The sequence below is a fragment of the Phoxinus phoxinus genome, assembly GCF_949152265.1.
Source record: "Phoxinus phoxinus genome assembly, chromosome: 1".
NCBI lineage: Eukaryota > Metazoa > Chordata > Actinopteri > Cypriniformes > Leuciscidae > Phoxinus > Phoxinus phoxinus.
Window position 1 is genome coordinate 49,442,093 of NC_136876.1, and position 26,617 is coordinate 49,468,709.

At 37.8% G+C, this 26,617-nt stretch overlaps 1 protein-coding gene across 1 annotated transcript in view; it reads left to right on the forward strand.

Annotated features, from left to right (window-relative positions):
* Positions 1 to 908: 908 nt before the first annotated feature.
* LOC307003782 (uncharacterized protein) overlaps positions 909 to 26,617 on the forward strand; it is a 91,719-nt gene continuing 66,010 nt past the window's right edge. The window contains exons 1-3 of the mRNA XM_079622589.1: positions 909 to 984; positions 10,433 to 10,757; positions 18,325 to 20,277. Coding sequence (XP_079478715.1) covers positions 10,486 to 10,757; positions 18,325 to 20,277 — 2,225 coding nt within the window. The 5' untranslated portion in view covers positions 909 to 984; positions 10,433 to 10,485. The remainder of the gene's footprint in view (positions 985 to 10,432; positions 10,758 to 18,324; positions 20,278 to 26,617) is intronic.

The following is a 26,617-nucleotide window of genomic DNA, read 5'->3' on the forward strand; positions in this document are numbered from 1 at the left end:
CGAAGCTACCTGATAATAGACTGCCGGCCGCGTCTGCTGATCTGCTCGATCCTATGCAATTTCAAATGTTGAAGATTCATCGTATAGACATCTTATAGAGATAAGGAAGACGGCTCAGTAACTATTAAAAACGGTCGTTCGAACGCGATGTTTACCAGATGCTACGATCTTTCACAGACGTCTCCGCGATGTACGTGTGCTATCTGATTTATTTAGGACACTTTATCACCATGGACACTTTATTCCCCTTCTTTGGACATTTTATGTTAAATGTCCAAATGTGTTAAATTTTATGTCTCAGAGGCCTGACGCTGCACCCACTGTGTCGATCTGTTGTTGCTCCTCCCGCCACTATTACATCCATACATGAAGGTTTACCATTTTTACATGAACCATTTAAAATGAATGTTTACTAATGCCAAACTTTATGGTTTTGTTGACACAAGAAGCTAGAGAATTAGACTCTTTGACTCATTTTTTTTTTTTTTTTTTTACATTCAGTAGAATGTCTGTTGAACGACCATCACAATAAAGTCTTAGCAGATATTAAGCAGACTGTCTACTAACTGATATTACTGATATGGAGTTGCAAAGTTATAATCAACAGAATGCTCAAAAGTAGTAGTTTGGTAAGTTACCAACATTTAGAATTTTAGCATTTTTGTTTGTGGATATTTTCATTAACAAATTAATCACCCAAATGTTGTTTCAAACTTTTCTGTTTGAAAAGTGTATTCTTAGAAATAGTGAGAACGCAACAAATAAATAAAAATAAAATGTTTTATTTGATCTCGCATTAATGGCACGGTTGTAAATTACTTCCTCGTTCCAAACCCGGAAGTGTGAAAGAATCCATTTGAGGAGGAGCTGCCGAGCTGCTGGATGTTTACCTGATATGTACCTGTCTCACAGTGAAACCGAAAGCAGTCGATGACTGTAAAGACGCCATTTCGGAAGACAGAAAATCAGCAATCACTTGTGACAGTAAGTTCGTTAAACTTTTCATAGCTGTAATATCGATAGAGTATTTGCGTCTAAACAGACCTTATGCCGAACTCAAACAATAAATAACATGATCAATTTGAAGGTTACTTTTCCGCTATAGGCCTAGGCCTACTTCACGACACGTCAACTGTAACACTCATACAGACACAGGAGATTAGCCTACTCACAGGAGAATATTAGTTTAATGTTTAAATCTTCGGTTGACTAAATACGTAGGCTATTTTTTTTTTTTTAAATATATAGGCTAATATTATGTAGCCTATGTTCAGTGACGCAGTAAGACTGGGGAAAGAAAGTGTGGTTATAGGGATCTTCACCGTGACGTCACGACGCGCTCTGGTTGGCAGAAGAACAGTAATGACCGCTTAAAGCGCAGCGCAAACACAGAAGAAAATGGTTGTATCGTGCTTTGTGATCGGCTGTGTTAACAGGTTCGATAAGAGTAATAACCCCAAGAGCTTCTACCGCGTACCTAAACAGCCTGAATCAAGAAAGAAAGCTTTGAATTTCTGCAATTAGGCGTCTATACCCAGCGGAAAACAATGGGAGCCAGCGGACCACGATCGCGTCTGCTACCTACATTTTGCGTTAAAAATTAAAACTAATTTTGTAAATAAATGTTACTAGGTTCTATCTCATTGATGGGTTAATTAATCAATGAATAACTGTACAAAATACCGCGGAAGACGTGTCAAAGTGTTTGTTTACATAACTTTTTGTGCATGCTGTGACTGAGCAATGGAAGTATAACACTGACATACCCTTATAAATTAATGGCAAATTATTGTATTTTTATTCATACATTTTACGTATAGGTTAACCAATGTTATATATCAGAGGTAAGATAATTTTGAATATAGCCCATGGATAAATTACACCTGTATTTTTACTCTAGTTGTAACATATTTACCAGTTATCCTTAGTTACAACAAGTAATATTCGTAATTATTACTTAATTTATAGGCATCTAAAGATTTGTACGCCTTCATCGACTCTCTGGTAAACATAGATGGCGTGTCGATGAGATACAGATAGATGTCGCCGAATGTCAAATCTGGCCATGTGTCCGGGCTTTTGCTCCAATTCTCACTCAGGTGATATTGATCAGGCAGAGACCATGGGCGTGGTCGCGAACTGGTTGGCAGAAAGAACCAAAACATGTCGCAGACTCGCAGCAGTCCACCTGTGTTTTGTCAGCATATGCTAATTATTTGTCCGAAGAACCAAAAAAGAGATATAAGGTTAAGCTTTTATATAACCAGGGTTCATGTTCTCTGCCTGATCAATATCACCTGAGTGAGAATTGGAGCAAAAGCCCGGACACATGGCCAGATTTGACATTCGGCGACATCTATCTGTATCTCATCGACACGCCATCTATGTTTACCAGAGAGTCGATGAAGGCGTACAAATCTTTAGATGCCTATAAATTAAGTAATAATTACGAATATTAGGCTACTTGTTGTAACTAATGGATAACTGGTAAATATGTTACAACTAGAGTAAAAATACAGGTGTAATTTATCCATGGGCTATATTTTGAATCAAAATTATCTTACCTCTGATATATAACATTGGTTAACATATAAGTAAAATGTATGAATGAAAATACAATAATTTGCCCTTAATTTATAAGGGTATGTCAGTGTTATTATACTTCCATTGCTCAGTCACAGCATGCACAAAAAGTTATGTAAACAAACACTTTGACACGTCTTCCGCTGTATTTTGTACAGTTATTCATTCATTAATTAACCCATCAATGCGATAGAACCTACTAGTAACATTTATTTACAAAATTAGTTTTAATTTTAAACGCAAAATGTAGGTAGCAGACGCGATCGTGGTCCGCTGGCTCCCATTGTTTTCCGCTGGGTATAGACGCCTAATTGCAGAAATTCAAAGCTTTCTTTCTTGATTCAGGCTGTTTAGGTACGCGGTAGAAGCTCTTGGGGTTATTACTCTTATCGAACCTGTTAACACAGCCGATCACAAAGCACGATACAACCATTTTTCTTCTGTGTTTGCGCTGCGCTTTAAGCGGTCATTACTTTTCTTCTGCCAACCAGAGCGCGTCGTGACGTCACGGCGAACATCCCTATAGGATAAACGCATAAAATTAGCTTTAATGCGAGACGAAATAACATGAAAAACACCTGCAAGAGTTCATCAGTGTCATTAAAGTGAAGGTGAATCCAGTGTTTAAACGAGGCTGCTGTGTTTGAAAGTGTGCCCGACATGTCGGAAATTTGCTGTAAAAAAACATTATTTACAGTAGGAGAAACACTGTTTTTTTTTTTTATCCTTTTATTTTCATTTTCTTAAATACAATAAACATGCACAATGACACCAAAATAGTAACTATACATGTATAATATCTAAATATACTTTCAAGCAGGACCTTGTACATGTTACATTGAACTAAGTACTTGAATTGCTTGAATTAGAACACCCCCCTCCCCATATTGCAATGATTGTAGAAGGTTTCTTCAAATGCTCTACAAACAAATACCTTTTGTACATGAGCAAAGAGTGAACATATACAATCTTTTATCTTAGTGAGCGGCAACAACAGAAATTAAAATAATGTATAATGAGACAGCTTTTTTAAATTAAAGTAGATGTATAACCAAAATAATAAAAACAAAATAATAATAATACGCATAAAGCTTGTTCAGTCCACCTTTAAGAAATTTCTTATTGGTTTCCAAATCTTAATGAAAATGAATAGTTTGTCTTTTAATATAAATCTCAGTTCTTCCAAGTGCAACATATTTCCCAACTCCCTAGCCCACATTTTAAAAGTGGGTACATAATCTGCTTTCCACATCTGCAAAATAAGTCTTTTTGCAAGCATCATACACAGCGAAATGGCCTGTGTCTGATATTTATTGCAAGAAGCATTCTCTGCTCCTAAAAGTCCAATGCAAGGCTCAGGCTCCAAATCAATAGAGTTTGCTTCAGAAAGAAATTTAAATATACATTCCCAAAATGGCTGAATTTTACAACATGACCATAAAGAATGAAACCGAGTGCCCTCTGACATTTTACACTTATTACAGAGTGGAGAAATCGTGGGATAAATTTAATGAAGTTTTGACTTAGAATAATGAAGCCTATGAATTATCTTGAACTGAATAAAAATTGTGTCTATTCAAAGAACAAGTATGAATGCTTCTCAAGCACTCATCCCACATGCTTTCGTGAATGCTCAGACCAATTTCCTCCTCCCAGTCTTGTTTTATTTTCTCTGTGTTATTGTCCACATTTTCTAGCAGTAATTTGTAAAAGTTTGACACACTACCACTCATACCAGGGTTTACATTAACAATTCTCTCTAAAGTGGGATTCAAATTCAAAATTTCAAAGTTTGGAATATGCTTTCTAACAAAATCTCTAACTTGCAAGTAACGAAAAAAATGTGCAGAAACAATAGCATAGTTTTGTTTTAGCTGTTCAAAGGAGCTGAATGTACCTTCCCTATAAAAATCTTGAATTGTTACTATGTGTTTCCATTGAAAAAAAAGTTTATCGTGTAATCCCGGAGGAAAAGCATGATTATTACATCCAAATATATCTGGAATTTTCAAATATACTTTAATTTGTTTCCAAACCTTGATTAGATTAGAAATAACTATGTTTCCGTTGATACTCTTGACATCAATTTTAATGGGACTATTAAGCAGAGCCGGTAATGAAGTATTATTACAACAGGCTTCTTCAATTGCTAACCATTCTGGCTTGTCACCTAACTCCGCCAACCCAGGTTTCCTCCACCATGCTAAAGTATTTAAATTGGCTGCCCAATAATAATATTTAAAATTGGGAAGCCCAAACCCTCCCTGATCCTTAAGTTTGTTTAGATCAGGGGTCGGCAAGTAACTTTGGCCGCGGGCCAATATTTTTTTTATCCAGTAGATGGTGGGCCAGCTACATGGAATAGGCCTATTCGTTACGGTGAAATCACAAAATATAATGCACACAAACGTGTCCCTACTACTTATATACAACCACTGATGAGCATAATCAGTTTTGATGAAGAAAAAAAAACGGGAAAAAAAAAAACTATACAAATGCAGATTAGAACCCAGAACCTTTTACACACTTGACGAAAGTTCTACCACTGGACCATTTAAGCACACGAGCCGCGGAGACATGTTATTAACGATAAATTAAACCCCATGTACTATTTAATTCGATTGTTGGACATGTTATTGTACATATATCTGATTTAGCATTGTATTACCAATGGACTGTACAACTTTTGAACTTTATTCCTTTTTTTAAATTATTATTTATTCGGGACACAAGAGGTCTGACTGCGCGGGACTGTTTTTTTCCGTCCCGCTCCCACAAGGTTCAATTCAGCAACCGCTTAAAATACTTAAAAGTAAAAGCTTAAAAGTGTTCACCTGCTTTAAAAATTTAGATCTCGTTTTCAGAATCTCAAATCTCAAAAACAAGTCGTTTTTCATTTTTTTATTTTTGGTTTTAATTTGGGGGGGAAAAAACGATTGAACGAATGATACACGGCGGCAGTGATGCGCGCGTCAATGTATAAACAACCCGCACCCGACCGACGTTTTCAACCCGCCCGCAACTCGCACCGCAAACAAAAGAAAGAAAATATTGTACCCGACCCGCTTCCTGGCCCGCAAATTGGGCCATAGACGTAGGAACTAGGGGTGCGCATTTTTCTGAATGCTGTGTTTTGTAATAAAGGCTTGATTTATTCATTTATTTCGTTTCATTTTCTTAACAATTAAGATGCTGCATGTGTTTATCCAGTCTAATCGAAGTGTGCGTCTCTCCTCCGAATTTCCCAACAAAAATCCCGCCCGTTCTCAGAAAATACATAAAACTCGCATTACTGAGCTATATGCGTTTAAAAGTAGCCTATTAAAATGGCACAATGGCATTGCTCAGTTCAACGTTTTGGGAAATCGGGCATTTTGTCCCGCTTCAGCTCTTATTCAAAAAATTAATAACGCGCTCAACATTCAGGTAAATAAGGATTTCCCACTGTCATCTCTGCAGACTGCTCGTGCGTCATCCTCGCGCAGTTATTCAGCCAATAAAGTGTAGACCTATGTATTTCATAGAAAATTGTGTCTAGTACTATATAAATTACAATGGTTTAATTGGCATTATTTCAAACGACCCGACCGACCGCGACCCGAATATCATTACAAATATTTTTGGATGACTCGTAACCGCGGGTGACCGCAGGCACTCGTCGCTCATTTTGGATCATCCCGCGCATCACTGATTCACGGGGCCTATTTGTAAACCGTTATAGTAAAAAAAAAAAACGGACTTCCAAAATAATCCGGCGGGCCAGAAAATATTGCTGGCGGGCCAGTTTTGGCCCGCGGGCCGCCAGTTGCCGACCCCTGGTTTAGATGTTTCATGCTGATCCTGGCTGTCTTGTTGGCCCAAATGAAACTGGTTATAATAGATTCTAGCTTTTTAAAATGATAAAGGGGGATAAAGAAAGGAATGCATTGAAATACATACACAAATCTTGGAAGTACAACCATTTTTATAGCATTTATCCTGCCTACCATGGACATGGGGAGAGTCTTCCAAAAAATTATATTATCTTTAAGCTGATCCATTTTCTTTTTCCAATTCAATTTGAATAACATTTCAGGATTTTTAGTGATCATCAGACCCAAATATTTAAAGGAGTTGTTTGCAATTTTAAATTTGGTGCTGGCTAAAAAAATTGTATCTAGATCGTTAGAAACTGGCATTAATTCGCTTTTTTCCCAATTTATCGTGAATCCAGAGAAACGGCCAAATTTTTCAATAAGCTCAAGTAATGGTGGAATAGACATTTCAGGTTTAGAAATGTACAATAGAACATCGTCCGCATACAGTGAAAGATGTTGGGGTCTGCCCTCAATCATTATAGGTGCTATGTTAGGATGTTGCCTGATCCTTGCTGCCAATGGTTCCATCGATATGGCAAACAAAAAAGGAGATAGGGGGCATCCCTGTCGTGTGCCACGAGATAACTGAAATGAGTTTGAAATGTCTTGGTTAGTAATAACAGAAGCTACTGGATGCGCATAGATAGTTTCAATCCATTTAATAAATTCTGAACCGAATCCAAATTTCTTTAAAACAGCAATCATATATTTCCACTCTAATTGGTCAAATGCTCGTTGAGCGTCTAGTGAAATTACACAAGTCTTTAAGTTTTTCTTGTTATAAATTATGCTAAACAGCCGTCTCAAATTGAAATATATATGCCTATTGGGCATAAAACCAGTCTGGTCTTGATGAATTATTGAACAAATGTACGTCTTCAACCTATTCGCAAGAATTTTGCTTATAATCTTAGATTCAATGGGAATAAGGGAAATCGGTCGATAGGAAGACATCTGCAATTTATCCCGTCCTGGTTTTGGAATTAATACTATGTTCGCTCTGTACATTGTTGGTGGAAATTTACAATCCGTTGTTGCATTTTTAATCAATCTTTGGATTAAGGGTACAAGATTATTCCTGAATTTTTTTAAGAATTCAGCACTTAAGCCATCAGGTCCTGCAGATTTATTATTGGGTAACTGAGAAATTACTTCATTTATTTCTTCCAGCGTGATCTCTTTGTCTAAAAATTGTTTTGCTTCAGTGCTAAGAATGGGAAGGTCCAAATCAGAAAAAAATTATTCTATTGCTTCCAGGCTCGTATCACATTTTGATTCATAAACTTCTCTATAAAAATCAGCGAAGCAACGATTAATTTCCAAAGGATCAACAATTATCTTCCCATTATCAGATTTTATTTTATATATTGCACGAGTTGCCTGAGAGTGTTTTAATTGCCGTGCCAGTAGTTTTTGGGGTTTATCACCTATTTCAAACTGCCTTTGTCTGATATACATGAGTTGTCTTGAAATATTCTTAGAAAGAAAAGAGTTATATTCACTTCGCAGTGGAACTATTTTCTTAAGAATAGTCTCGCAACTGGTTGATCTGTATTCCATCTCTAAATGTGTTATTTGAGTGTCAATATCATTCAATTTGGCCCTATTCTCTCTATTCTTTGCAGATTGATATGCTATAATATCACCTCTAATAACTGCCTTCATTGCCTCCCATAGGACAGAATCAGATACATCTCCTTTATCGTTGTTTTCTAAAAATAATGTAAACTTGTCCGAAATATATTCACAAAATTTGACATCATTTAATAACATATTATCAAATTTCCAGGCATAATTTCCTCTACTAAATTGTATTTTTCAATTAAGAGAAACAGGGGCATGGTCTGATAATAATCTATTATGATATTGTGTTGAAACTACACTTTGCAACAAACTTGAATCTATTAGGAAAAAGTCAATTCTTGAGTATGTTTTATGGACTGATGAGTAAAATGAAAAGTCATTATCCGTGGGATGCAAAGCTCTCCAGCTATCTATTAAATTTAAATTTTGCATGTAGTTGCTTATACACCAGCCGATTTACTTGTTATGGTTCGACGGGGATGCGTGTCTAACCTAGCATTTAACTCGCAATTATAATCACCTGCTGTGATGACTCGTGAATGCGTAAAGTCTGGTATGATCTTAAAGACTTTTTCAAAAAATGAAGGGTTGTCGAAGTTAGGACCATAAACATTCACTAAAGTGAAGGATAATGAATTTATTTCCCAAGTACCTGCCATTCACATCCTTAATTGTTTGTTTATGTATAAATGGGACAGACAGAGGAGTAGATAATTGCTACTCCTCTAGTTTTGGTAGAAAAATTTGACTGGTAGACATCCATGGAGCCTTAACGCTAAACTTCGCTGTACTTTTAATATGTGTTTCTTGTAGAAAAACTATCTCTGCACCCAATTTTTTTAAGATGCGCATAAACCTTTCCTCTCTTAACTGGACTATTAATTCCTTGCACATTCCAACTTAATAATTTCAGTGTCCCGCCACCGCGAGTGTTCACCCCATTACTCATTAAATGAAACAACATGTTTTGCCTGACCCACTTAAATAAATAAAAAAGTGCATGAAACCTTCCAGCTTAAATTAAAAAAATGTAACCTTCCCATGAAATAGAACATTACGAACCTTGTAAATTAGAGCAAAACCTCCCTCCCAACCCCCCCACCCACTACTGCATCCCATGAGAACATTATGGATGCCCATCCCGAAATTAACATTTGCATCTGTCAACTCACCCTCGATGCCACCTGGCATTCCTCCGTTAATATAGCCCTCCACACATCTTACAAAATACAACAAAAACAATACCTTGTAGACTTTCAAATATGTCAAATGGAATTATATAAACACGACACAAGTCTCTTCTGACTCCGCTGTCCAACGCCGTAATCTCACCAGTTTTCCACCGCGCCCCATAGATACATTTCGGCCAACTCGGATGAATCAAAAGTTTTGGTTTCTTTATCCCTCACGGTCACGATGAACTTGGAAGGAAAACGAAAACCGCATCTCACTTCATGCTCCCTGCATTTCTTTCGTATGCTGTCAAACTTCTGCCTCTGTTTCAAAACATCTGCTGCGAGATCTGGAAAGATATGCATTGCTTTTCCATCATATTGCAGAGGTTTGGATCTTGCCAGGCGCAGAATGCATTCTTTCACTTGATAATGATGAAGTCGTACAACGAATGCCCGAGAGCGGCCTTCTCTTATGGGTTGTGGCGAGCGGTGTGCCCTGTCAATCTGAATTGGTCGATAAAAGTTCTCCTCGCCCAGCACCTGAGCCAGCAAATTTGTCACAAACTCCGTGGGTTTGCCTTTTTCAACGCCTTCCTTTATGCCGACAATTCGGATGTTTTGTCGTCGAGATCTTGACTCCAAGTCACAAGTTTTTTCCTTAAGCTTTTCACATTCGGTCTCCAGGTGTGCACAAAGTTTCTCCAGTGATTCAATGCGGGCTTCGTGAACTTTTACTGCCTCTTCAGTCACTGCTACTCTGGTAGATATATTTGCAAGTGATACGTTCACCCTCGGATAAAGTAGACGAAAGCACATCGAACTTTCTGTCAAAGGTGCTGCTCATTTTCGCTATTGCTTCCATAATGTCAGTGTTCGTCGGCACTGTTGATTCTACGTTAGCTTGATTAGCATTAGCCGGCGACGACTCCTGAACTTTATCTGTACCTCCTGGCTCCTCAACATTCGATTTTTCAGATTTCTTGTGCTTTGTCGGCATTGCTCAGGATGTTAAAAATGAATGAATTGTAATATTTAAGCGGCTACAAGATATTTTAACAGACACTATTACAGAATTGTGGAGAGCTATAATAAAAACGCGTTCACTCCATCCGGTGGCGGAAGTCGTCAGGAGAAACACTGTTGACGTTTAGTTCAAATGATTTAAATGCCATTTAAATAAAATGTGTCAAAATTAAATTGTGTTTTGTGCATGTCTTCTGTGTCCACATACAGGCCTTTAAATAAAGTGTCACATCAAGGAGGAAGAGGAGAACTGTACCTGTAAAATGAGTGTGTGTGAGAAGAGAGAGGAGGAGAACCGTACCTGTAAAATGAGTGTGTGTGAGGAGAGAGAGGAGGAGGCGTCTGTTCACACTCCGAGAGTAGCATCTCCAGTATCCAGCTGTGTGTCCATGAAGAGTAACAGATCCATGCATAAGCCGCCTGTGTTCAGTGATGGACCATCTCCAGTATCCAGCTGTGTGTCCATGAAGAGTAACAGATCCATGCATAAGCCACCTGTGTTCAGTGATGGACCTGCTGTGACCTTTGACCCTGTGTGAGTATCATGAAGATCAGGGCCGGTCCAGATTTTGTTGGCGTCCTAGACGAGATATTGCAATAACACACATACAGACAAATTAGGGCTGGGCGATAAAACGATAACGATAATTATCACAATATAATTTTTTCTCGATAAAACGATATCAAGAGTTCGATAATGTTTATGCACCAAAAGCGGAACGAAACTCATTTGAATCGCGCGCCACACGGACCATTTATCCGCTAGCCTCAAAGTCCAAACTGCGGCGCAGCGCGAGCTCACTAGAGCAGACGCGTTTACTCTGATCGGCCTCGGTCACGAGATCCAGTGAGAAGCGCTTAAATTCAGCGAAGAACACGTCTCAGTGATTTAAACCAGTGTAAAGGCAGATGAAGCGGCGCTGACGAACAGGAGAAACTGTGCGCAACGATACAGTCAGGCTTTTCCGTCTACACATTTCCATCATTTACCACGGATTTACTGTAACGTTAGCCTAGTAATATTAACTGCACCATGAAATGAGGGATATATATATATATTGAATTGTATTATATTATTAATGTAGACTATGTATTAAAGGACTAATAGAATATTACAGTATTTAATAATGTATTTAGGCTACTGTTTTTCATACAAATACCATAGTTCACCATAAAGTTACATTTTGCCATGATAGTGAGGTGTAGGCTATGCCCGGTTTTATCTGTGGTTATCATGATCTAAATGCATGATACTGGATGACCAATGGTTAATTTTAATAAAACTAAAACAGTCAGAATATAAAATTTGTTAATTTTTTTTAACAGATGTTACTGTTTTTGTTAATTAACATGCATTTAACATAGTAAATCTGCAACCTAACTCAAGCTAATACTACTGCCAACTCACTGTCAAATATGCGTTTCGAGACAAAACATGTAATATTAATATTGCAGCATGCACTGCAAACTGTGCTGAAGATACGTGCCATCAAAGTCAGGCAACACAAACCTGTCTCAACTTTAAACAATATCCCCTATTAGCACATGCAGAAACTAAGAAATAATTTTTCGAATAAAGATATTTATTTTGTTAAGGAAAAATTTTTTTTTTTTGAATGTTCTACCTCAGATTTGTGAATGTTCACCTGTTTGGCAAGTGTTTGTCATGATATGATCTGACAATAAAGAGTAATTTAAAACCACAATTAATGCTCTGGTTTCTACAACTTTCACGTAGGAGCAAAAATCTGCCTTTAACCCTCTGGGGACTAAGCCCTTTTTGGTCCGTTTTCTCTATTTTTACATTTGGGCTTATAAAACATATGTAATGGTGATGGAACACCATGTGTTTGGTATCTATGGATTCAGAAGATGCATGTAATGTGTTTATAAAGGAAGTATGAGTGAAAAATGTACAATAATCGAGAGAATTTCAAAAACGAAAATTTTATTTTTGTCATTTATTACTGAAAATCACACCTCACACAACAATAGTGAACAGTTTTTGAACCAAAAAAATATTTGTCAAACCCTTTGCTTGACAGCCATTTGTCATTGTTCAATCAAATGTGTTAAGAACAATGAAATAATGAACTTTTTTTACAAACAGTCCCAGGCGTGAAAAAGCTGTTTGCTCAGAACTAAATGAGACCTGCTTGCTCTGAAGAACAGACACACTCACAACCTGGCAGATTTACTTTGCAGTAATTGTTCCAGAGCTTGTTCTTGTACTGCTTGCCATCATAAAAGTGCTAAAACAATACAATAATAATGCTATTTAAAGGGCACCTATTATGACATTTAAAATGTTCCTAATGTTGGTTTGGGAGTCCCCAACAACAGTTTTACATGCATGCAATGACAAAAAACACTTTTGTTGTCGTATAATATGCATTTATTTTTACCTGATTTGCTCACCGACTCCCAAATGATTCGTTCAACGACTCGTTTTTCCAAACCCCTCCTCTGCGCGACGCTAATCTGCGATTGGTCAGATGACCCAGCAGTGTTTACAGAGATATTAGATAATACTTATTGTTTAACACGGAGTACAATGATGCTTTTATCAATTAAATTGCGTTATAATAATGATTATAGTCCACTGCTTTGTAGTTTGTAGTAAAAAACTAAAAATAAGATAAAGAATTTAATGTTATGTTAGCTAGCATAGCCCAGAGTTCATATTATAAAAGCACAATCAGTCTTTGTTTGCGTTAGCCCGATGCATAAACATAACGTTTTTACAAAAAAAAAAAAAAAATGCAGTTACGTCACTACGAGGTAACTCCGAAAACAACCACAAACACTTCACATATCTCAATACAATTGTCATTGAAGACCTAGAAGCTAAACGGTGCTTACTCAACAAACAAAATAATTATTAAGCATGCTACATAAAACATAAAAGCAACAATTAATTATTAATAACACTTACAGGTTGTGATACGGAGGAGAAAGCTGATGCAAATACACTTGGACCTTCCTTCAATATCAGAATATCGTGAATCCAAGTTTGAGTGCATTTAAGTTGGTAAAGCAATCGTCTTCAAAATGGCGCGAACAAAGCACAAGGCTCGGACTATATATGAATTGTAGCCACTTAGTCTTCAAATGCTCCTCCTTGGGCAGATCGCACTTCAGAACACAGCGTCTCGTCGCCATGACGTTTTCAAGTTTGCCTTGGAGCGCAATAAGTGGGCGTATCGTATTCAAATAACTCGACAAGTTGACGTCATCTAGTCAGAGAAAAAGCTTCGGTCTTCTAACGATTCATAAAAATGACTCAGAGTCGACTCTTACTTTTGAAAGACAATAACTTTATATACGGTGCACTTTCATATTTCAAACTTTGCAGGATGTTTTTGTTCACTTAGATCTATGTTACACACTACATGAAAAGTAAATTTCAAAATTCCATAATAGGTGCCCTTTAAGTTATTCTGTCTCTCAATTATATAGATCTCTGTGCGCTCTGTAATACTCCTCTCCGTTCGCTATCTGTCTCATTCTCCGTCCACATGACGCTGTTTGTTTGCACATATTGAAGGCTACAGAGTCCTCTGATTGGCTAGAATACGTCATGGTAACCTTCCTCTGATTGGGTAAAAAAAAAGAAATCCTCCCAGCGGCAATTTTTCCATTGGTGGAGTTTGCCTAACAACATCGATTTCATTGGCCTTTTTATGCAGTGGTATTGCGCAACATTGCGGTATTGTGTGTGTATAATACAAACGGGATATCACTGTTTTCAGCGGAATCTGAGGAAGACGGCAAAAAAGACCGCACCTCTCTATCATTAATAGTTTTGAAGATAATTGCACATTTGTAAAAGTATGCCATTTTGGGCGGTACCGCCCAATTCGTCCCCAGACGGTTAAACTTGAAAGAAATAAAGATTTGACATATCGATATCGACTGATATAAAACAATTATCGTGATAATTGTTTTTGGCCATATCGCCCAGCCCTAAGACAAATACAAGTGTGTGTATGGTTGCACAAATAGTTGTTAAAATAAAGAGTAAAAAGGCTATATAAAATATGTATCCAAATTGAATATATCTATAGATGATAGTCTTGGAATCCAGATAACTAGTTAGTCTCATTAGCCTCTCACCTGGCGACCCTATTCTTGAACATAGAATATAAAATATAAAACCTGTGCCTGGGCACCCTAAAACTGCAAGTCAAAGCGACAAATCCAACCAAGTAGTCTTTCAAATTTGTCTCAAACTATCAATATGCTCTGGGAGTTTTAGGCACAGGAGCCAATATGGCCGCTAGGTGACATTTAAACTCCGTTGGGTCATTTAAAGGGGTGTTATAATCCCCTTTTCACAAGATGTAAAATAAGTCTCTGATGTCCCCGAGTATGTAGGTGAAGTTTTAGATCAAAATACCCCACAGACATTTTATATAGCATGTTAAAATTTTCACTTTCTGAGGGTGAGCAAAAACGCACAGTTTTTATGTCTCTCCCTTTAAATGCAAATGAGCTGCTGCTCCCGGCACAGGGGGCGGAGCTTCAAGAGCTCCTGTCCTTTTACCTCAAAACTTTTAGACTTTTATGTTCAAACCGGAGTCAGACAATGATGGAGAGACTCAAGAAGAAGTAACAACATGTAGAATGCAACAGGACATTTCTGAATGGTCTTGATCATCTATAAATTGTGCTCTGGGGGTGGGGTTTATGTACATTTTAGGGTTGGTGATGTCACTAACTCGAGAAGAATGTCCTGTAGTCTCTACCAGCCGTTTGTTGTAGTCCTTAAAAAGCTATTTCTTTAAAAGCAAATATCTCCCTTTGAACTTTGAGCGCTGTAACTTTGCAGATGTTGTTTATGATCAAACAGCAACATTACACACTAACTACAGTTAGAAAAGTGAAATCATAATCAACCACCCCTTTAAAAACTTAAAGGCTTTTATTTTCATGAATGCTTTGGACTACTGTTAAATAAACATCATGATTGACACGAATTGTAGTTATGCTTTCTTACTTTTATATTCACCAGTGGTCTGTGAGTTTATTGACTGTTTTAAAAAAGTAGACATAAATTAAAAAATTTATTACCTATAACTGACACAAAGCACCAACATTGAAAGTCAGCTTATAACAATGAATTGACTAATTCCCTGTTAATACATTTATATTTAATTTTACACTAATTTACATGAATATATGTAATACTCTGTTTGTAATTATAATTTAGAAATGATACTTTTGTGTGCAGAGGATTTATAGAATGTTTCTTATTGTATTACTAGGGCTGCTTGATTATGGCAAAAATCGTAATCACTATTAGCCTATTTAGCTCAATATTGAAATCACGATTATTTAACATGATTATAGGTGGGTGATATGATCAAAGTCTTATTTCACAATATGAGCATTTTAAATGTCAGTGAAATTTCACAATTATCAGTACTTCAGCAAAAACTAATACAAGGTTAATTATTGTAAGTCAGTGGATCTCAGACTGGGGGTGGCACAAAAGAACACTTTTTTTTGTAATAATTAAATTAAAAATATGTAAATTAAATTTTTGATATTTATCTGCATTTAATGTGAATAATAAAAAACATTAACTTACTCATGTAAATTAATTATTCACTTTTATTAAGGGCTGTGTCGGTCAGCGTGATAATGAGTACCATCGGCAGTGGTAAACCAAAACACATTTTGTGCCCGTGAATGCGGTTTATGTGGATATCAGGACACGAGTGAAGTGCAAAGCTTTGTTTACAAAATAAATGATAGGGTAGCAACCAAATGTTACATCACAGCCATGTAATGTACAGCGTGCTTAATGAGAGCGGTACGTGTGAGCCATAAACTATAATTAAACAATATGTCGGTTTATTCTGTTTTGCGATTTTTCCATGAATTTAACAATAACCTATTCCATGAATTAGCCTGTTCCTCTGGACATGGAATCTCTTGTTTCTTTTCCCAAATCGTCACTCACGTCTCCTCTCGGAGGGAATTACTTTCTTTCGTTCACTTTCAAAACCGTTGCATCCTTTACTATGGCAAAGGAGAAAAACACTGTATCTGGTTAGTTTCAAACTTTATCTCAGGTCCAATTAATTGACGTGACTTTTACACAATTTGTGCTTGTTGGACACGGTATAAAGGAAGTCAAGTTTATTTGTATAGTGCATTTCACATGCGCAGGTAATTCAGTTTTGTTTTATTCGGCAGCGCAGCATCAAATAGCTAATCATATCTTGCACGTGTGAAGATAAAATTTTCTCTTCTGGGGCCTCATTTATAAAACTGTGCGTAGGATGGCGTACGCAAAAAAATATTCAGACTTATAAAACCGTGTGTACACTAGAACCTGCGCAGGATTCACTTCATAAATCCCAGTCAGCGGAAGATTGTGCGCACGTGCGTCTCCTCCCCGAAATAACCATATATGGAGCTTACAACGCCTAGTTTTACTATGCATATCCTCATCTGCATATCATTTGCATGTGATTATTCATCCACGTGATAACGTTTAACGGTACAAGACATTAGGAAAATATGAAATACGGATGTTCCGTCACATTACATTTATAAAAATCATTTAGTAGCCTATCCTTGCTTTGTTTTTGAATAAATAAATCAAATAGTGTGAAATAGCCTACATTTCGGACAAAGTTTTTCTCAATGTTTTCCACTGGCCAAATAGTCTTTTTAATTGATTTATATTTTTAATGGAAACAGATAGACCTTGTTGTGCATTATATTTGCACAATCTGCTAAAAAAAACATAGTTAAAATCATTGTTTTATATAAACTGTAGCCTATTTATGACTAGGACTCATAATGAAGATTTACAGTTTTACTTCATCTGCCGTTAGATATGCGTCAGTTTCACTACGGCCCAACGCGCTCGCTGGCGCGGACATTTAAGATGTGGATATTTGCTTCAAGTGATAGGCTTGGTGAGTGAAATTATATTTGTATTATCTTTCTGTATAATTTTATTTTGATTTTCTGTCTAAAAGTGACCAAAAAGACATTTAACTCCAGCTCACCATCGGTGTCGCCAAACTGCTCCGTCTCCAAAATGTTCGTATGCATGGGTCAGAGTTTGCGTGCAGGTGCGCACATTTTCCTGTCAAGTTTGTTTTTATAAATCACAACTTATGCGTCGGAAGTGGCGTACGCCTCTTTCAGGGCCTGTTTTGTGCGTACGCAGCGGTTATAAATGAGGCCCCTGACCTTTTACAATCAGTGTTCATTGCTTTGGAACATTAGAAGAAAACACAAAGATATTAGGCAAGAAATGGACTCTGTCTTGGTCGTGTCCCACAGTCCTCTCAAAGCGCAGAGCGAGATATACTACCAAACATTTATCTTTGTGGGGAAATATAATTAAACTTGGCTTACATCCAAAATTTCTTACATCCAAAATTGCTTTAACTAAAATTGTAAGTTTGAGGCTGTTCTGTGTCATGAATGGTCTTTGGGGGCCCAAAGCGATGCATCTACACAGAGGGGGCCTCGCACTGAAAAAGTTTGAGAACCACTGATGTATATAAACAGTCCTCACAACAGTTACAGAAGACAAGTAAACAGTCAGCAATACAATAAGAACCAAGAAACTAATTTATAAACAAAACCGACAAAAAATACAACCGTTCAAAAATACAAAATCAAATCAAAATCAAAGCAGGGGCCGGTGAGAGGATTTTTCACGAGTGAAGATATTACTGCGCCAAGTCGAAGAGCTCCCAAGCACTTGCTATGGTATTCCACCATACAATATAGTTATTCGTTTTACACGCTTAGAAAAGCGCAACATTTTGTTTTGTGTCACCGTCCTAGGTCGAGTTACACTACTCGAGTAACTGTATTTAAATAGGGAAAACGTGGAGGTGTTTGGTAGCGTCTCTGCTTGGCCCCTATTGAATGAACTGGGCTAAGCTAAGTGCTAACAAAGTTTCGCCACAAGACAGAGCGATTTAGCGCACGCACTGAGACGAGAGAGGTACAATTTTTATTTCTTATTTCTACATGTGGTATGATTTTCATATTAGACATATTTTAATATTTTCTTTATTTTAACAGAGGTTTTTGTGTCTCTGTTCTTCTTAATGTGTTTTCAGTGGTGTGAGAGCTGACCAGATCAGAGATGTGTCCTGTCCGACCAGCACATCCTCCTCCTGTCAGAAACGCATCAGTCATCATGACACAGAAGCAGCCCTGCAGCTCGATTCTCACCAGCCAGTGCATGATGATCTGCAGAGAGTCAAAGACCAGCACAAAACCAGCATGAAGAACAAGTATGAGAGCTTATTTGAGGGAATCAAACTACAAGAGAATCAGACCCTCCTGAACAGGATTTACACACAGCTGTACATCATAGAGGGAGAGAGTGAAGGAGTGAATGAAGAACATGAGGTGCTACAGATGGAGAAAAGTTACAAGACCCTCCAAGACACTCCGATCAACTGCAATGACATCTTTGATCCTTCACCTGAACTAGGATATGAGGAGAAGAGAAGAGAGAAGGACAAAATCAAGACTGTTCTTACTAAAGGCATCGCTGGAATCGGAAAAACCGTCTCTGTGCAGAAGTTCATTCTGGACTGGGCCGAGGGAAAAGCCAATCAGGATGTAGATTTCATATTTGTGCTTCCATTTAGAGAGCTGAACTTGATTAAAGAGCACCAGTACAGTCTTCACAGACTTCTGCTGGACTTTCATCCTGAACTTCAAGATCTGGACTCAGAGATGTATGATGAATGTACAGTTGTGTTCATCTTTGATGGTCTGGATGAAAGCAGAATTAAACTGATGTTTTCAGACAGTGAGAAAGTTTCTGATGTGACTGAGACTTCATCAGTGGGTGTGTTGATGTCAAACCTCATGAAAGGAGATCTGCTTCCCTCTGCTCTCATCTGGATCACCACCAGACCAGCAGCAGCCAATCAGATCCCCTCCAAATACATCAACCGTGTGACAGAAATTCAGGGATTCAATGACCCTCAGAAGGAGGAATATTTCAGGAAGAGAATCAGTGATGAGCAACAAGCCAGCAGAATCATCTCACACATCAGAAGAGCAAGAAGCCTCCACATCATGTGCCACATACCCGTCTTCTGCTGGATCTCATCCACTGTGCTTCAAAACATCCTGAAACAAGATCTCAGTGCAGAAATCCCTCAAACTCTGACTGAAATGTACATACACTTCCTCCTCATTCAAACTAGTATGAGGAACCAGAAGTATGAAGAGAGAGATCCAGAGAAAGTCCTGCAGTCCAACAGAGAATTGATTTTAAAACTTGCTGAACTGGCTTTCAATCAGCTGATGAAGGGCAATGTGATGTTCTATGAGGAGGACCTGATTGAGAGCGCAATATATGTCACGGACGCCTCAGTGTATTCTGGGATTTGCACAGAGATCTTTAGGGAGGAATCTGTGATTTATCACAGGAAGGTTTACAGCTTTGTACATCTGAGCTTTCAGGAGTTTTTTGCTGCACTGTATGTGTTTTACTGTTATTTACATAAGAACAGTGAAGTTCTGAAAATGTTCCTGAAAGGAAAGTCCAGAACTCGGTTTGAGATTGTTTCTCTGGATGTGTTTCTGAAGGGAGCAATGCATAAAGCCTTGAAGAGTAAAAATGGACACCTGGATCTTTTCCTTCGATTCCTTCATGGCATCTCACTGGAGTCCAATCAGAGACTCTTACAGGATGTGCTGATTCACACAGAGAACAACCCAGAGAGCAGCAAGAAAATAATCCAAAACCTTAAAAAACTAAAAAAAACTAAAAACACAAAAAACAATGTCAGCCCTGAAAGATGGATGAATCTGTCACAGTGCTTGATTGAGATGAAGGATAGTTCTCTTGTTGAAGAAATGCAGGCATTTTTACAATCTGGAACAAATAACAAAAACCTTTCTCTTGCACAATGTTCAACTTTGGCAAACATGATCTTGATGTCAGAGGAGGTGATGGATGAGTTTGACCTAAAAAAGTACAACATCACATCATCAAAGGAGTGTCAAAGGAGACTGTTACCTGCTCTGAGGAACTGCAGAAAAGCTTTGTGAGTGTGAATATATGAACATAATATCAACTGATTTTAAATATGAACATAATACCTCTCATGTAGGCTAATAGTTTAGCTAAATGCGCTGTAATGGCTTTTTCATTTACATAAATTTGAAGTGTCTACAGATTAAAATATTTAAAATCCAAGTAATTTAAATTTCTGAAGTTTTAAAAGCTGAATGTTCTGCAGCAATTACAGTCTTTTCAACCATTGAATTTACATGACTTTTCCATCGTTCATAATTTACTGGATAAGGATTGACCATCTTTAGAAGAATATATTCCTTTTCCTGGTCTAGAAATCACACTTTTAAAACTAGGCTACCTCATATATCTAGTTGCGGAGTGGATGAATTAAAATAAGACATATCTTAACTTAGGTCAGTGGTTCCTAACCCTGGTCCTGGAGCATCCCAGCACTGTATATTTTTAATGTCTCTCTTATCTAACACACATATTAGAGGTCTTGGAGTCTTTACTAACTACCTGATGAGTTGAATTTGAAAATGTGCAGTGCTGTGGGTACTCCAGGAACAGGGTTGACCAGAAACTGTCTCTGAGCCTACTAGTCTTGGCCTTAATGCTATGGGACTGTAACCGTGATAAGATCACTGAAAACGTTATGTGGCTTGGATGGCTTGAGTGATTTACTACGGCTTAGAACACGGCTCAACCATTCAGAATCAAGGTCCAGAACTATCTGTATTATACCTAATTATTGACAAACAAGAAGGCTTTTCACACTTGAAATAGTTAATCCTGGGTCATTGTAAACTTTCACACTGCTCATAATTTACCCAGGTTTAACAATTAATCCTGGGTATTTATAAACTGATGTTTCATGCTGTACGGTCCTAAACCCTGGGTTAATGTTCTTATTTGTTCATCACTGTTGGAAAACACTGATACCTTTTACCTTTATAAAGGGCATTTTTCCCCTAATTTTCTTAAAAGCTCCATTTCAACAGTGCAACTTTGTTTACCATCAGTACATTATTATCAACTATAGGCTATCAATCGCCACTTACATTAAATTAGGGCAAGTACAATTCTCTTTCACTTGTCCGTTAAAAAAAAAAACAAGTGTCCTGGACAAGCATTAATGTGGAGCCCTGATATGTTTTCCTTGATTGGTTTTCCCTGAAGAGAATTACGTTGTTGGAAATGAAAGTAAAAGAGTGACGCGCGTTCATTGCGTTTTACCGTGATGAGAGTTCCGTGTCTTTATAAAACTCAACACATTATAATGATTTATCTGTCATCCACCCTCGATTAATTGTAACATTATGTTATTATTACTTGCCCCGCCGACCCGCGGATTATGATCCGCGCAGCACTATCGGCAAACTATACGGTTTGAGAATGGACACAGGCCGGGAACCCGCACCTTAAAGGAGAACTCCGGTCAATTTTAACATTGATCTCAATTTTTTGTAAATTGGAGTGCTGTCAATACAGAGAACAACGACAAAAATCGGTGTTGCCTACACCGTGTTATCCGCTTTTTAAAATTTGCACCCTGTTGACTTGAATGGGGCATGTTTTAAACCTGCTTTTAGCCTCTCAACATCCTTAATGTGTCATACAAGTGCCCAGCCATGTTGAGTGATTCCTTCAGAGTGAATACGGTGAATCTGACTGCATTAGATGTGAAAGATATGAATAAAAATGATGTTAATTCAACAAGCGCACAGACCTGTATTTACTTCCTGTTTTCGGTCGAAGTCCACAGTAGTCGATTGTCGAGTTCACGCGCGTGATCATAGGTAACTAAGCAACAGTGGAGACTCGGGCTGTCAGCCGAAGACGGTGCTGTGTTGTTTTGAGAATATCAGCTCTGATGGATATTTGTAAAAAAAAAAAAATCATCTTAGTTACTATGATCACGCGCGTGAACTTGACAGTCGACTACTGTGGACTTTGACCGAAAACAGGAAGTAAATACAGGTCTGTGCGCTTGTTGAATTAACATCATTTTTATTCATATCTTTCATATCTACTGCAGTCAGATTCACTCGTGTTCACTCTGAAGGAATCACTCAACATGGCTGGCCACTTGTATGACACATCAAGGATGTTTTAGACTAAGAACTGGTTAAGTTTAAAACTTGCCCCATTGAAGTCAACAGGGTGCAAATTTTAAAAAGAGGATAACAGTGTAGGCAACACCGATTTTTGTCGTTGTTCTCTGTATTGACAGCACTCCAAATTTACTAAAAAATTTGCTCAATGTTAAAATTGACCGGAGTTCTCCTTTAACCATCACGGTGGAAAAAGTGTGAGGATGTGACTGTCTGTCCGAGATTTGTTGAGAGCCGGAGGCGGCACGAAATTTGACGGAGGCGGCCGCCTCATAATTCTCTATGCAGGAAATACCCTGCATTGGTATAACAAACAGCTGCGGGTACATTAAGCTGTCCGTTTAAGCTCAAAAGAATGAGAATGGGAACTGAATTCGGCGTTCACGTGCTGTCTGCGTGGCTTTGTGTGTGCGCACAGAAAACATTGCACGAGTCCTCTTGCGCTTGATGCCTGACTCGACTTAAAAGCGTGCAAATGATAAACTTTGCAAATAATCCACGTCTCTCCATCAATCCATGACTATCGCCAGTGTTAATTTTGACAGCTAATTTTTATTTAGTTTTAGTCATAGTCTGACTAAAATACCATTTTAGTTTGTCATATTTTAGTCATCTGAATTGTTTTAGTTTTAGTCTAGTTTTAGTCGACGAAATACAATAAGATTTTAGTCTACTAAATCTGCAGTAGATTTAGTCGACTAAAATCGAATGGGTTTAGTTAAATTGTAATGCATTAATTTAGAATTTCTCTAAAATTTCCATACCCATTATATATTCCAGTAGAAAACATCTATTGTTAATATGAATCATTTTTAAAGTTTGAACATGTAATACAGACACAGATTTAGCACTGTGACATAAAATAATATCTTAAAATTAAATAAAATCACTTCTCCTAAAGTAGAACAGTTTTTTTTCTTCAATGAATGATTATGCAGTCTTTAACTTGCATGCATCATTCTTTATTCTTTCAATCAGATATATTTATTTGTATAAATTAAATATAATTAATCCTTATTAAACCTATTAAAGAGCAGTTGTTTGATCAATATTAAGTGTACAGACGGCATTAAGTTTATTACGAACTGTCACTTTAAGACCGAGTGTGGAGATACAATTGCACTGTGATGCACATCCGATATTCTCACAACTGTACGTTCTGTAAAGACATAACCGACTGTGTTTACGTGAATACTCTCCAAAACTGACATTTAGACATAATGTTGTGTGTATTTGTCCATTCAGATGCGAAAGAGATCTCTGTATATCTGTCTATGTGCAGGGCTGCACGCTTCGGGTCACGTGTGTGTGTGTGTTCGCACAGAAAAACATACAGAATAAAGCTCTTTTGCGTCGTCACTCTTATTCAGATCTATCGATATGTTTGCTCTTCTCTTTCTCCCAGACGTTTACATTTTTTAACGATTTATGAGACATGCATCAAACGCATGCCAACTCGTGTCCCGCCGGGTAGATCAGCACGTTACAATTCAAATATGCGCATCTACCACAAACACAAATCAGTTCTGACGATCTCTTCCCCAATCGCCACTCCCTAACATTTCTGTCTACTTTTTATTCGTTGACGAAATGTCAATACATTTTCGTCATAGTTGTCGTCATTTAAAATTGTTTTTTATTTAGTTAAAAATTGTTTTTTATTTTCGTTGACGAAAATAATGACGAAAATGATTTGTCAACGAAATTAACACCGACTATCGCAGATGCACACATCGTGATATTGATGCTGAAACGATACATTGTGTAGTCCTTGTATGAATGTGTATAGTATGAATGGAATCTGGACGTACTACATCCGCCATGTTGTCATTATAATGTGACCTACAAGCGCCAGTTATGTCGCTTCACTACCATTCATAAAACCTCTCCCTTGGCCTCATGGGTAAAGTGTCCATCGTATGTACTTCAGAATCTTGCCAGAAGTAGTAGGTCATCCGGCGACTTTCCACTGACTGTTTTTCAAATACTATGTATTCAGACATACTGCTCTGTTAACGTACAGTTTTTTGCATACTATATAGTCGGGACGTATTTGATTTCAGACTCGGTGTCAGTGTTTCTGTGACCATACAAAGCATGTGAACTTGAGGCACTCAATTGGCTGTCCATTGCTAAGTATCTAGCCGTAACATTCTAACACTGTATCGTTTCACACTGTGCAAGTTTGGCACTGCAATGCAGGGTTAACAGCGCTGAAGCGGCTCTAATCCAGCTAAACCCACTTCTAATTTACAAGTGTGAAATATTTCTTTACCCAGGGTTAAAAGGGGGGTTTAGAATGACTATAACCAGTGGTTAATTGCAGTGTGAAAAGCCCTGTAAGAATGTGACCTAACCTTAACCCATGCAGTTACCTTATATTACCCAGTACTTTCTAAAGTAAGTACACTGTAAGAACATATAAGTGCATGAAATGTCAAATAAAAGTGCAACCCAGGCCTCCCCGCTCTTGAACATCTCCAAACTGTGGTGTCAACATACTGAGGTTTGTATCTTGCTGCTAGCTCATGGACAGCTAATACTCACGCTCTCCGTCTCTGTGAGATTCGGAAGGGAATGATTCAGATTTCTCTCGGCACAGCTACTAGAAGACTGACAACTGTCAGACAGGTTGCTCACATCACATCTATGTCGTCAAGCTCAGTTGAGCATGCGCATTACGCTCAGCCATCAGGAAGTGGGTGCTTCTAATTGAAACTAAAAACTACAGCCAGTAGAAGGCGCTAGATCTGCATGTTTTCAACCTGCCCATAGAGGGTGGGATCTCACTCACAGAATGTACAAATAGTGTCAACCATCTTTTTTTGGAAGCTAAGCTAACAGGTTCTTATTCTGTGGAGAAAGCTGATTTATATAAATGTATACTACGGGGGCTGTTGAATGCATGAATCTGATTGGTTGATGAATAGGGCTAGTGGGAAAAAAACGATTTACATATGATTCTATCTTCTGCCGATTCGCAGTAATTCACACATTTTACAAATCGATATTCTAAAGTGTTACATTTTTTAAACTTCACTGTACTACTTAAAGTTATTGACATGTTAGAGTGTTATTCATCACAATAAGCCACGAAAAAGGACACAATGTGGTGCTCTCCAAGTGTGTCTGACCCGCGGTACTACAAACCACGCCCCTAATAATCACGCCCCCTATCTCAAGTCACAATGAAACAGCCATTCGGCATGTCATCAGAGCCCCTCCCTCTGAAATCGCTGATGTCATCACTACTGCTCTTCTTCTACTTCACTTTTCTTGCTATTTAAGCTTCACTATCGCCACCTAGTGATAAGGCATACAGATCATATAACATAGATGACCAGACGCCGTAAGTAATCCTGTTTGTTTTCATCAGTTTTTAAAGTATTTTAATTATGAAACTACAGTAAATTAAAATTTTATGGAAAGGGTAGGTTTAAGCTAATTTGATAATAATTTGTTTTACTAGCTGTTGTTTCATACTTCATGAGATTCGAAAGCAATATAAGATAGACTAGACTTATAAACATTTCATACATAAACATAATGTTTCGGTTACTAACGTAACCTTGGTTCCCTGAGATAATAGGAATGAGCATTGCGTCAGAATTATTCCTGACCCTTATGGGGAAAATCAGTTTTCTCCAAAATACTGAAGCCTGATTGGTTCACGTCTGTACACCTGCACAGACAAATGGCTTTTCAGCCTGCCAAAACGGGCGGAGCCAACTGCCTATTTAAGTTGCCCTCAGAGCCATTCTCTACTTCTATTTGTGTACACTCACAATAATGACAAAACTTTGCGGTATTGTAGAAAGAAAACAAACAGGGTGCACTTTCTGCTGTCTGAAAGTGCGTTAAAAATTAATACTTTTAAATGAAGTCATTCATATCAAAAACAAATATTCTCAGTTTATGTAATCTGTATGAATTCAACGAGAGGTACAGTTTCTCAGGTCTCTGCTCATTGTCGTAAATGTGACCACTCCCATGCGCAGCAAGTTTATACATGTGCTAATCGTCCATGTGAGGCACGCAAACCTGTAAACACCCCATCACCTTGATAAACAAAGATAAAGCTTCATCATTCCTCTGCTGTTTATCAGGTTTGGAAGACGCGCTGTGAAGAATAAGGGGCCATGTTGGGGCGAGACTCCTGGCCCCTCTGAGAAATCTGACCACCACGTCGTGTTTCCCAACCGACTTGCCAGCCATAGGAGCATGGTACACCGTGATAGCTGCCATGTACACTTT